This window comes from Nerophis lumbriciformis, linkage group LG08 (genome assembly GCF_033978685.3).
Source record: "Nerophis lumbriciformis linkage group LG08, RoL_Nlum_v2.1, whole genome shotgun sequence".
NCBI classification, from domain to species: Eukaryota; Metazoa; Chordata; class Actinopteri; order Syngnathiformes; family Syngnathidae; genus Nerophis; species Nerophis lumbriciformis.
In genome coordinates this window covers 39,927,632-39,941,611 of record NC_084555.2, presented here as the reverse complement: position 1 = coordinate 39,941,611, position 13,980 = coordinate 39,927,632, and the positions used below count along the sequence as shown (strand labels likewise).

The 13,980-nt window shown below is 39.4% G+C and overlaps 1 protein-coding gene across 5 annotated transcripts in view; it reads left to right on the top strand.

The window, feature by feature from the left end:
• Positions 1 to 13,980, top strand: part of LOC133611796 (KATNB1-like protein 1) — a 157,876-nt gene that overhangs the window by 143,518 nt on the left and 378 nt on the right. For 4 of the 5 annotated variants that reach the window (XM_061968927.2, XM_061968929.2, XM_061968931.2 and 1 more), the window contains 6 exons: positions 23 to 60; positions 119 to 377; positions 449 to 564; positions 1,162 to 1,212; positions 1,276 to 1,365; positions 1,437 to 1,541. In XM_061968927.2, the coding sequence (XP_061824911.1) occupies positions 23 to 60; positions 119 to 377; positions 449 to 564; positions 1,162 to 1,212; positions 1,276 to 1,365; positions 1,437 to 1,541 (659 nt within the window). Of the gene's footprint in view, positions 1 to 22; positions 61 to 118; positions 378 to 448; positions 565 to 1,161; positions 1,213 to 1,275; positions 1,366 to 1,436; positions 1,542 to 11,755; positions 12,209 to 13,980 lie in introns of those variants that run through there. The other variant, XM_061968928.2, reaches the window with a different exon arrangement.

The window sequence follows — 13,980 nt, the reverse complement described above, 5'->3', positions numbered from 1 at the left end:
TAATCATTTTTGTCATTTCTAGGCAGATCACTCACAGAAGGATGAGCTTAACAAAAAGAAGTATGAACTTTTACGGTGTCGTATTGTTGACATGATATGAATAATCCTCTTTTTTCAGGTTTCCAGTTAATTACTCTGGCAACAATCCAGGCAGAGTAAAGCGAGTCGTGTCGTCTAAGCGGAAGACACGTCATCTGAGGGTGGCTAGAAAGAAGCCGTCTGGCTCAGGCAAAGCACCTGATGCAGCAAACAAGGAGAGTAAAATTCCTCAAGAAATGTTCGATATAGACCATCAGGAGTCGACAGCAAATGTAAACAGTCACCACAATACGGGAACGACTGGTTTTGAAGATGCTGACTCCATGACACTTACTGAGGTCAGAAATACCAGTTAATAGATCAGGTTGTCAATTATATAGAATTTCTTGTTAACTTTTTTGTTTTACAGCTTACAAGGGATCACAGCACAGTAAGTGAAGTGCTCCTAGGAAGAAACCTGAGGCTCCAAGTGGCCTTAACACTGTGGCAGAGACATTTTGGAGAAATGCTAACATACTTCTTCAGGTATTTTATGTTTCTTCAAAGGGTACCTATGATGAAATTCATTGTTTTTGACAAATAAATGTTACAATGTTAGATACTCGTATTAAACAATGCCAAAGCATCAAACCATAACTTGCACGCAGTTTTGGATGCCTCTTTTTGCAGGGTTTTGCATTCTGGCATAATAACACTGACGTGTGACATGCAGTGAAACAATTGCTGCTGAAACAGCTGTCTTTATGCACTCGCTGAATCGATCAGAGAGAGTGCTTGTTGTCACCGGGTGATTCTACATCAATTTTTCTGAAGTTTATTTTCGACCATGTCTGAAAAAAATTGCGGTGACGACTTCAAGACATATATTTAAACAGTTTACATTTTCAAAACATAAATTATGATAGTGTAGGACATGGTTTCATTTGCATTCTGGGAACGCCTCCAGAAACGGACATCTTGCAGACTGACTTAAAACACAGGTTATAAAAGTGACTGGAGCAATATCCAATACATATTATCTAGACCATAATCAGTGTTTTAAATGTAGATTAAATCATCATTGGTCCCCTTTCATTTTGAGCCTAACATACAGTTGATACTCTTTTCGTCTCTGCTGCACAGAATCCAAGATACTGGTGTCTTTGTCGACATTCTCCCCCTAATAACCAAAAGGTAAACACATGACTAACCAGTACAAGTTAGAGAAATATTATTTTAGTCAACGTTTCTTTGCAGTATGGAGGACGACTCTTCCAGCATTACTATCGGCTGTTGTGTGGACTTGTTCCCCTTGGTCCAGAATGTCCTCATCAGTCCATATGAAGAGTAAGTCCTAGTCTTGTAATCAGCAGCATAATCGCAGAATGAATGCAAGTGTTGGTCTTTTGTGAACACAGATATGTCGTCGTTGGTTTAACTTGGATCAATTCCGTTTTGAAACGCTGGTGGGAACAGCTTAAAGGAAGTGGCTGCACTGGATCGACTGAGCTTCCTTTAGATAGGTATACCTTTTAACTTGTTTTAATTTGGGTCCAGTCTTTTTAAAGTGACTTATGCAATTAGGGCCCAATTCTCCCATGTGCTTAAGTGAAGCAAGCTGTCAAACTGCATGGATTCTGGCTGTGCAGCATTATACGCCTCAACTTAACCCCAGATTTCCACTGGATGCGATCGAACAGCTGAGGAACTCTTACCATTGGAAACGCAAAAAACTACGACATAGCTGACGTGGAGAAGATGCAGTTTAAGTCATGGCACGTGAATAAGACCGCCCACAAAGCGGCGCATCCTGAACTGTCAGAAAGCGGCTTTAAGTTGGTCAGCAAAACATTGTCTATGCCAAAGAACCACATGCTATGTAGACCACAAAGAAGTGTTTTAGTTGTAGAAAAAAAACATATTTTTACCCTTTTAAGTATTTTTGCTTGGGGCCTAATTTATTAAAGTTAAAGTTAAAGTTCCAATGATTGTCACACAAACACTAGGTGTGGTGAAATTTGTCCTCTGCATTTGACCCATCCCCTTGTTCACCCCCTGGGAGGTGAGGGGAGCAGTGGGCAGCAGCGGTGCCGCGCCCGGTAATCATTTTTGGTGATTTAACCCCCAATTCCAACCCTTGATGCTGAGTGCCGAGCAGGGAGGTAATAGGTCCCATTTTTATAGTCTTTGGTACGACTCGGCCGGGGTTTGAACTCACAACCTACCCATCTCAGGGCGGACACTCTAACCACTAGGCCACTGAGTAGGTATTAAGATTGAAATACCATGCGGTAATCAGCGTATGCAATCTATAAAACAAGTGTGTACTATTAGTGGGTGTGTTGCGTGCGATTTACTAACTGCGTGTGCAATTGCTTGTATTTGTTTCACGTGACTTCTTCCCAGTGGTGGTCAACCAAGCCAAGGTGGCTGTTGTGCAGCAGGCAGCGCACAGACTCTGAGTCCACAAGGGGGCTAGATATTCCTGCAAAAAATGGATAGGAGCAAAAAAATCAAACCATGCAATGGAATAGATCCCTATACTTATACTAAAAAAAGATTTGTCGAGTGATACCAAGGATTATTCGCCAGTGGATTTCCCAGACATTTTAAACTATCTTGTGCTCCAGACATCATTCTAGACGACAAAACAAATGAAAACTTGGAAAAACATGGAGGTCTACAACCTCATTGTGTGTGGCTGGGTCAAAGACATTGATATCAAGACTCTCCCGGATAAATCATGCGTCGTTTTTGCTCGGGTAATGTTGCATTTCATGTTTGTTGCCTTTTTGTTGCCCGCGCCGTGTACGAGTATGCGTGTTTTTCGCCATCTATCAAAATACAATTTAGATGTCATCATTGTGTATGTGCTGAAAACTTCATTTATGATTGCTGCCTTTGGGAAAAGCTTAACTCTTTTAAGCATTCTTTTATTTAGACTCGCCGAGTTGGTGCTTTACAAAACAGTTGTAATAAAAAATGTGTTGTAAGAAATACAAATAATATCAAGATAGTACTTAAATGAGAAATACTCTGCATTAAAAATATATCAAACAAACCTTTAACAAAGTGATCACTGCAAACTTGTGCGTTCTTCGACTCTAATCCCTGAGTGCGCACCATCGTCGTCTTTCGTAAAATCTTGCACTCTTCCGCCCTTCTTGATTAGCTCTCGAGGAACTCTGAAGTAATGTTTATCCTTTTAGCAATTTGAATGGTCCGTACAGCCGAAAACAACGCAAGCATTGGGCATTTTTCTTTGAGAATGGCTAAGTGGCCAAAGTACCCTTTGAGAACCACTATGCATAATTAATTAGCCCGATGTTATCACGTTCCTACCTAGGGCGCTTTGCTACATTTGCTACCCCTTTTTATGGGCATTTTTACAGCAGCTCAAAACGCAAACATGCATACCTCAAGAAGTTTTTTTCATATAAGAAATATTTTAATGATATATATTATATCTGAAAAAAAACAAACGTCATTAAAAGATACTAAAGGACACCAAAACGCATCAATTTAATTGAGTTTTAATCAGTCCCTCAAGTCCTCTCGCAGCTATAAAAGTATGTTGCTGGATTGACATTGTGATTGACAATGTGTCTGATACTTTTTATTTCTACCCTCCAAAATGTTGACACACACATTAGGTAGGGATGATGTTTGATAAGAAATTATCGAGTTTGAGCCCATTATTGAATCCTCTTATCGAACCGATTCCTTATCGATTCTGTTATCGATTCTCTTATCGAATCCGGATAGGTTGTTGTATATGGAAAAAAACATACAATATTTGGTTGAACAAAAGCTTACTTTTATTTTATAAGAAAAAAATAATAAAATAAAATAAATAAATATTGACTGTTGTTACCAAAAGTATATTAAGTGGGATTTTTCAGAAAAACAAATATATACAGTAACACAAAAACAACCTGTCTCTGTGAACACTATAGGTGTATAAATAATAATGTAGTGTTAAATAAAATCAGTCCCTTGGGCACAAAACTAAAAATAATACAGCTCTCCAAAAAGTGCACTTCTGCTGGTACCAGCAGCCGCGGTAATTCCGGCTCCAATAGCGTATCTTAAAGTTGCTGCAGTTAAAAAGCTCGTAGTTGGAAATCCTTCTGGGGTCCATCAGTGAGGCCTCTTCCAGGAATGACTGCACATCCTTGTCCTGGAGGGAAAATGAGGGACAGACACAGCATAGAATTAGGGGGGAAATTAGCTGAATGTGAAGACTAGGGTGTCTGTTATTAAGTATTTAGCATTAGTATGTGGGATTAAATGATGGAATGGATTAAGTAATGAAGTTAAACATTGTACTGATATGATCCACTTTAAGAGGTTGTTCAAATTAATAGTGCTTACAAAGTACAAAGAAGAATTATGAGAAATACTTTTAACCTTATTGAAAGTAAGATATTCTTCATCTCAGTATAATAATAATGACTGAATTAATTAATTACATATTACAAAACTGTTGTATATACTAATTCACAGATGTTATTTTATTATAAAAAGGTCAGTAAATGATGTATATATTTGTAAATGCTCTGAAGTGGGAAAGGGGTAGGATTAAATAAGCTTTACTTCTTCCTACTCCTTTTCGGACATGATGTAAAGTGAAATGATATGAAACTGTGATGTGTTACACTGTAAGTGTGTTCATGTACGAAATAAACTAAAGAAAGAAAGAAAGCACTAGTTTATTAGACAGACCTGCAAACTCTGGAGTGGTGTAGGCTACAAGATACCGTTAACGTTATCAGACACATACAAAAAGGCTAACGTTAACGTTACCGTTAGCCACTGACTATGCTTAGGTAACGTTAGTCTAGCTAACAATTCTGCAGTCCTGGTTGACATAAGAGGTAACGTTATTTTAGCCTAAAGGCTACGAGTGAGCAGTTATGGAAATGAACCGGCAACAGTTAACGTTAGTTACTCACCAGCACTATCACTGGAACTGGCACTGCAGGTTGAAGCAGAAGAAGAGGGGCGTGCTTCCTCATCTCTGTCGCTGCTTCTCCACGACACCTTTTTCTAACCTTCAGGTTATGTACGGCCTGTTTTAACATGCTTGTTGTACTTCCCCCCCTTACATGAGAGCGAAGCCTGGCAATAATTGCAGATAGCCGTTTCATCGTCATATTTTTTTGTAAAATGAAGCCATGCCTTGAGGCGTTTTTTCCGGTCCATTGTTTTTGTATCTGCCGCCTAATGACTGAGCTACGTCATTTCCTGGGACGTGTCACAGGGCATTTCCTGTGGGACGGGATTCGTTCCCAGGGATCCGAATAAAGAACCAATTATTTTTCTTTACTATAGTGGCCTCGATAACGGGAACCAGTTCTCAAAAAGGGATTCGAGTCCATGGAATCAGTTATTTTCTTATCGAACGGTTCTTATCGAACAACCGGGAGAACCGGTTTCGAACATCATCCCTACACGTAGGACGGAGCGAGCGCTGATCCTGCAGTTGTGTTTGGAACTGTCAGTTTGCACGTCTTTCTAAATAAAATGCAAACTAGTGCTTGCAAAACGGCATTGAAGGTTGCTAAATCACATTGCATGTGCTAAATAATTATATTTGCATATTGTTTCATAATGTGAGCATTTTAATAATCAGGATATTTTTGTATATTAAATAAGACAGACACGCAAAATTAATTGCATGCCTTACTCTGCTCACTTAAGAGACACAATCCACAGCTTTGCGTGTGGTATCTTCTTTGCACAAGTTTTAGTACACGCTAACCTTTAGTAATTTAGGCCTTTAAATGCAAACAGGAAGATAGAGCCCATAGTTATTTGTGCATGGCACGCCTTTTACAGTAGCAATAACAAGTGTGAACAGTAGCAAGTTCACACTTGTCATTTTTGGAGACCAAATGAGAGCTGCATGTCAGTCTGCTCGAGTGCTGCACGAGACAAGTGTCATACTCATATGTCACCAAATGTGAGCGAAACCATTGAGTTAAAATGAAAAGATAAGAGGTTTTTGATTGATTGATTGAAACTTTTATTAGTAGATTGCACAGTGAAGTACACATTCCGTACAATTGACCACCAAATGGTAACACCCGAATAAGTTTTTCAACTTGTTTAAGTCGGGGTCCACTTAAATTGATTCATGATACAGATATATACTATCAAATATATACTATCATCATAATACAGTCATCACACAAGATAATCATCAGAGTATATACATTGAATTATTAACATTATTTACATTATTTACAATCCGGGGTGTGGGATATGGAAGGGGGGGGGGTGTAGGTTTGGTTGGTATCAACACTTCAGTCATCAACAATTGCATCATCAGAGGAATCAATCAATCAATCAATCAATCTTTATTTATATAGCCCTAAATCACAAGTGTCTCAAAGGGCTGCACAAGCCACAACGACATCCTCGGTACAAAGCCCACATACGGGCAAGGAAAAACTCACCCCAGTGGGACGTCGATGTGAATGACTATGAGAAACCTTGGAGAGGACCGCATATGTGGGTAACCCCCCCCCCCCCTCCTCTAGGGGAGACCGAAAGCAATGGATGTCGAGTGGGTCTGACATAATATTCTGAGAGTCCAGTCCATAGTGGATCCAACATAATAGTAAGAGTCCAGTCCATAGTGGGGCCAGCAGGACACCATCCCGAGCGGAGACGGGTCAGCAGCGCAGAGATGTTCCCAGCCGATGCACAGGCGAGCGGTCCACCCCGGGTCCCGACTCTGGACAGCCAGCACTTCATCCATGGCCACCGGACCTGTGCCCCCCCCCCCCTCAAGGAAAAGGGGAGCAGAGGAGAAAAGAAAAGAAACGGCAGATCAACTGGTCCAACAGGGGGGCTATTTAAAGGCTAGAGTATACAAATGAGTTTTAAGATGGGACTTAAATGCTTCTACTGAGGTAGCATCTCTAATTGTTACCGGGAGGGCATTCCATAGTACTGGAGCCCGAATAGAAAACGCTCTATAGCCCGCAGACTTTTTTTGGGCTCTGGGAATCACTAATAAGCCGGAGTCTTTGAACGCAGATTTCTTGCCGGGACATATGGTACAATGCAATCGACAAGATAGGACGGAGCTAGACCGTGTAGTATTTTATACGTAAGTAGTAAAACCTTAAAGTCACATCTTAAGTGCACAGGAAGCCAGTGCAGGTGAGCCAGTATAGGCGTAATATGATCAAACTTTCTTGTTCTTGTCAAAAGTCTAGCAGCCGCATTTTGTACCAACTGTAATTTTTTAATGCTAGACATAGGGAGACCTGAAAATAATACGTTACAGTAGTCGAGACCAGACGTAACGAACGCATGAATAATGATCTCAGCGTCGCTAGTGGATAAAATAGAACGAATTTTAGCGATATTACGGAGATGAAAGAAGGCCATTTTAGTAACACTCTTAATGTGTGATTCAAAGGAGAGAGTTGGGTCGAAGATAATACCCAGATTCTTTACTGATTCGCCTTGTGTAATTGTTTGGTTGTCAAATGTTAAGGTGGTATTATTAAATAAATGTCGGTGTTTAGCAGGACCGATAATCAGCATTTCCGTTTTCTTGGCGTTGAGTTGCAAGAAGTTAGCGGACATCCATTGTTTAATTTCATTAAGACACGCCTCCAGCTGACTACAATCCGGCGTGTTGGTCAGCTTTAGGGGCATGTAGAATTGGGTGTCATCAGCATAACAGTGAAAGCTAACACCGTATTTGCGTATGATGTCGCCTAGCGGCAGCATGTAAATACTAAAGAGTATTTGGACATTGAAACAGTGTAGGACTGACTTGGTAGGATATGTACAGCAGGCAGTGGACACAGAGAGAGAGATCAGAAAGTATAAGAAAAAGTGTTTACATTTGATTATTTACATTTGATTATTTACAATCCGAAGAGGTATTATGTGGAAGGGAGGGTGTTAGTTTAGGGTTGTAGTTGCCTGGAGGTGTTCTTTTAGTGCTGTTTTGAAGGAGGATAGAGATCCCCTTTCTTTTACACCTGTTGGGAGTGCATTCCATATTGATGTGGCATAGAAAGAGAATGAGTTAAGACCTTTGTTAGTTCGGAATCTGGGTTTAACGTGGTTAGTGGAGCTCCCCCTCGTGTTGTGGTTATGGCGGTCATTTACGTTAAGGAAGTAGTTTGACATGTACTTCGGTATCAGGGAGGTGTAGCGGATTTTATAGACTAGGCTCAGTGCAAGTTGTTTTACTCTGTCCTCCACCCTGAGCCAGCCCACTTTAGAGAAGTGGGTAGGAGTGAGGTGTGAATACAGGAGGTACACTTACCTGCTAAATCTTTTCAACAAAGAGGTTGTGTTGCTTGTCAGAAACGTGTCTTTGCAGCCAGTTTTCCAAATTATACTTTTGAGTGACGTAAAACCATTCTCAGAAGGAACAGGTAGAAACAGAGTCCAACAGAGACGGAGCAGCTGCGTAAATTAGCCTGCAGCCTGGCTATTAGTGTCCCATGAAGAAGAAGCGCCTCAGCAGCCTGCAGTGCATACTGCACATCCTGTATGTGCATTGCTGAGCCACATGAATAGGAAGTCTGTAAACATTGATATCAGGAAGTTTTTTCAGCATAAAGTACCGTGACAGATAAACAGGTGCTCTGACTCTGGGTACCTTACAGTCATGTTCACTTAACAGTGTTGTTGTGTGCAAGGCTGGACCTTGGATCAATGGTCAGTTGTTATTATTTTTAACTCTTCCCCACATGTCACTACAGAAAAGACGCGCCTGAGAACCAAGAAACAGCTTAAAAAATGTCAATGATATATAATAGGGTGGATAAAAAATTACAGACAAACGTATAACCTTCCCTTATAAATGCTCCTTCATCATTGGGACGATATAAGAGCCAATTGCAGCTCAGGGTTGGATCCGTCTGATGTGGTGTAACAGTTTGTGACTTTTCCATTAAAACAGTGGGTGTAAGGTCGACTCAGCCAGGTTAATATAAAATAGCATGAGAGGTGGGAAAGTAATCTAACAACTGTTTACTTTAATGTTAAGTTTGTCATTTAGCACAAAAATAAATTGTACTGTACATGCTTGTAAATGCACGATGGGTATCATCTTTCTCTTTAACAATCTGTCGAATCACTTCTGAAATTAAAGCTATGCTTCACATGGGGAAAATGCAAAAAAGCTTGGTCATAATAATTTGATTCAATGAAAGCATATTCATTCATAACTGTAATCCAGTGGTTATTGTATGCTTCAGCATTTGAAAGTTGAAATGCCGTATCATTAAAAAAAAACAGCACTAAATTAATCCACCATTCATCCCACTGGTGTCAAACTTGTTTTCATTTTCTCAGTAGTGGCATCTTTTGTAACAGAGAGTAATATAGTAGTAGAAATGTAAGAGGATTTGCCTCATGATAATATTACACAATTGCCTATGCTCTGGATTTTTCTTTACGTACACTGTAAAAACAAAATCTGGCAGCTAAATCGCCAGAATCTTACCATAAAATTGACAGTGTTTTTAAAAAATATTACTGAAAATGGAAAAACGGTACCAATGTTTTTATGGTCAAATTCTGGCGATTTAGCTGCCAGTAGGGATGATGTTCGGTTGTTTGATAAGAAAAGAACCGATTCCATGGAGTGGAATCCCTTTTTGAGAACCGGTTCCCGTTATCGAGGCCACTATAGTAAAGAAAAAGAGTTGGTTCTTTATTCGAATCCCTGGGAACGAAACCCATCCCACAGGAAATGCCCTGTGACACATCACAGGAAATGACGTAGCTCAGTCATTCGGCGGCAGATACAGAAGCAGCAACAACAATGGACCGGAAAAAACGCTCCAAGGCATGGCTTCAATTTACAAAAAAATACGACAAGGAAACGGCAATATGCAATTATTGCCAGGCTTCGCTCTCATGTAAGGGGGGAAGTACAACAAGCATGTTGAAACATGTTCAGGCCGTACATAATCTGAACGTTCGAGAACCGTGGCGTGTCTTTGACACGTGGAGAAGCAGCGACAGAGATGACGAAGCAAGCCCCTCTTCCTCTGCTTCAACCTGCAGTGCCGGTGAGTAACTAACGTTAACTGTTGCCGGTTAATTTCCATATTTGCTCACTTGTAGCCTTTAGGCTAAAATAAGGTTACCTCTTATGTCAACCAGGACTGCAGTAATGTTAGCTCGACTAACGTTACCTAAGCATAGTCAGTGGCTAACGGCAACGTTAATATTAACCTTTTTGTATGTGTCTGATAACATTAACGTTATCTTGTAGCCTACACCACTACAGAGTTTGCAGGTCTGTCTAATAAACTAGTGCTTTCTCTCTTTCTTTAGTTTATTTCGTACATGAACACACTTACAGCATAACACATCACAGTTTCATATCATTTCACTTTACATCAGGGGTGCCCACACTTTTTCTGCAGGCAAGCTACATTTCAATTGATCAAGTCATGTGGATCTAACCTCATTCATATATAAAATTTGTATTTACTTATTTATGAAATATATGTTTTTGTTAACAAGTTAAAGGTGTTTAATGATAATGCAAGCATGTTTAACACATATATTTAATATTGTTAATAAATTAAAGGTGTTTAGTGATAATACAAGAATGTTTAATACATATACTTGATATTCTTAACAAGTTAAAGGTGTTTAAAGATAATGCAAGCATGTTTAACACATATAGATTCCTTTCTTTCATGAAGACAAGAATATAAGTTGGTGTATTACCTGATTCTGATGACTTGCATTGATAGGAATCAGACGGTGGTGCTGATAACGTCCGCATTTTCAAATGGAGGAGGAAAAAAGTCCTCCTTTCTGTCCAATACCACATGAAAGTGGTTGGTTTTTGGCATCTTATTTGTCCAGCTTCCATACTCGTTTTTATACACTTTACAAGAAATACATTGGCGGCAAACTCCGTAGCTTGCTAGCTTGTGCTCGCCAGCTTTCTGAGACTCTTATTTTGTTAGCGCAGGCAGGATAAAGCAGAGCTTTTATTGTGCAACTGTGCAGTCGGTCTTTGGAGTTTTGATGACCGGTACGGCGCCAGAGTCTGTTGAAATAAAAAGTGTTTCTCGCCTTCCTGTCGATAATTTTTTCTTAATAATGAGCTGGCAGCAGCAGCGTCATCTCAGAAGACCCTCGGGTGCCGTGAATGTCAATCAAGTGACGAAAGTGACGTCATAGTGAAGATTTATGATCGCTCAATTTTAGGACAATTTTTCTAATGCCTGGCTGGCGATCGACTGACACACCCTCCGCGATCGACCGGTAGCTCGCGATCGACGTAATGGGCACTCCTGCTTTACATCATGTCCGAAAAGGAGTAGGAAGAAGTAAAGCTTATTTAATCCTACCCCTTTCCCACTTCAGAGCGTTTATAAATATATACATCATTTATTGACCTTTTTATAATAAAATAACATCTGTGAATTAGTATATACAACAGTTTTGTAATATGTAATTAATTAATTTAGTCATTATTAATATACTGAGATGAAGAATATTTTATTTTCAATAAGGTTGAAAGTATTTCTCATAATTCTTCTTTGTACTTTGTAAGCACTATTAATTTGAACATATCAGTACAACGTTTAACTTCATTTCTTAGTCCATTCCATCATTTAATCCCACATACTAATGCTAAAGACTTAATAACAGACACCCTAGTCTTCACATTCAGCTAATTTCCCCCCTAATTCTATGCTGTGTCTGTCCCTCATTTTCCCTCCAGGACAAGGATTCCTGGAGGAGGCCACACTGATGGACCCCAGAAGGATGTTCCAATAGCAGCAGAAGTGCACCAGAAGGTTTAGATACAGACTGGAGGAGGATGTCTGTGTGTCCAAGCTAGTTCCACGACAAGTGAACGTGTTTTTTCCACCGTTGGCAACACGATTAGCGAAGAGAGGGTCAGACTTGATCCTGAAAAAGCAGACATGCTAATTTTTTGGAAGAACAATAGTTGATTGATGACTGTGGCGTTCTTAGTGTCATATTGTGTGTAGTTAGTATGTTCCAATAGCAACAGAAGTGCACTCTTTGGAGAGCTGTATTATTTTCAGTTTTGTGCCCAAGGGACTGATTTTATTCAACACTATATTATTATTTATACACCTATAGTGATCACAGAGACAGGTTGTTTTTGTGTTACTGTATATCTTTGTTTTTCTGAAAACCCCCACTTAATATACTTTGGGTAACAACAGTCAATATTTATTTGTTTATTTTATTTTTTTCTTATAAAATAAAAGTGAGCTTTTGTTAAACCAAATATTGTGTTTTTTTCCATATACAACAACCGATCTGGATTCGATAAGAGAATCGATAAGGAGTCGGTTCGATAAGAGGATTCGATAATGGGCTCGAACTCGATAATTTCTTATCAAACATCATCCCTAGCTGCCAGTTGTTTTTATTTTACCCTAAAAAGCTGTTGTTGTTTGTACAGTGTATTACTGTAAATAGAAAAAGGGTGCCACATTTTTTTTTTTACATTACAATTTGGATGACTGAGCTGCGTTTGTGCTTTGAGTTTGACACCTGTGTTTCAGGCTAAGCTTTTGATCTTCTTAAGTCCCTAAAAATTATTTGACGTTTTTATTGATGTTACATTTCCGTCAAGTGGTAAAAAATCCAAAAGTCCTATGATCGATTGTGACCAGTACGACATCATGTATTTTTGGAAGTGTGAGTTTGTTAGACAATGTACATTGACTTCAATGCATATGCTTGCTATTTGGGCCGCTGACAAAAATACGAGTGTAACCGCTAACTGAACCGCACCAGAGAAATGTTCCAAACCAGAGTGCAGGACTAAAGTACTCATACCATGGCCGTAACTGCCATTGGGGACACCGAGGTCATGTATTCTGTATATTTTTTAAGTGACAAGAGGAAGATGATATGACTGACAATATATCTTGTGTGGGATATCATGTGCGCTGTACATCACCATGCGGTAGATCATCCTCTCTCAATATACAATCTTTGGTCATGCACAGATGATCCCGCTACAACTCCAGACAACACTGTTACACAATGAAATCCACTTTTACTTTAAACATCATCCGATGCGAAATGTGCTGTCAACATAACGTTAACATTTAATCATACTGACGTCACTAATGTTGAGTTCACCTGAATGAAATTGATGTGAAACACTGTCGGTATAAAACCGTTGTCATGTCAGTCAGATGCAGCAGAACACGTGCTGTGCGTGGGGAAAGGTTGTGTGTTCAAATCCATGTCGGAATTAAAGTAAAGTTTTTAAACTTATGTTTTAATTATGTTGAAATTGTTTAATACGCTTAGCTTCAGCATAATATTTAACACAGCTTTGCGTGTGGTATCAACTTTGCACATGTTTTAGTACACACTAACCTTTAGTAATTTAGGCCTAAAGGTTAGGCCTAAATAAATATTATTAAAGGTTAGGCCTAAATACATTTTATTACCTTCATGCAGGTAATAATATTTATATGGAGCCTTTCAAAGCTCCTTTGGAACACCGTTTTTTGACTTCGGTATTTGGCAAATCCTAGGTACGGCCCTGCTAGTAGCACAGTGGGTACAGGAATTTTTCATTCAATAGGCTACTTCCTGGTAAAGAAAAACAAAACTCTTACCAATATGAACTCCTGACATGTTATGTTGAAGTTTATCTTTTAAAACTAAGAAACATAGAAAATGCTGTTTACTCACACCCAAAGATTTTCACAGAAAATTAATCTAAAATCAAAAGGTTATAGGATGCTGGTTTTGGGTTTGAATTTGGACTGAGCATGTTTCCCTAATAATGGGCTTCACAGCAGGCTAATTGGCGAATATAAAGTACCCAAAGGTGTGAATGTCAACACTGAGTTCATTTGTGCCATGCTGTGATTTATTGGTCACCAGTCCATGGTCTACCCCAATTCTTGCCCAAAGTCAGCTGGGATAGGCTCCAGCTCACTCGTC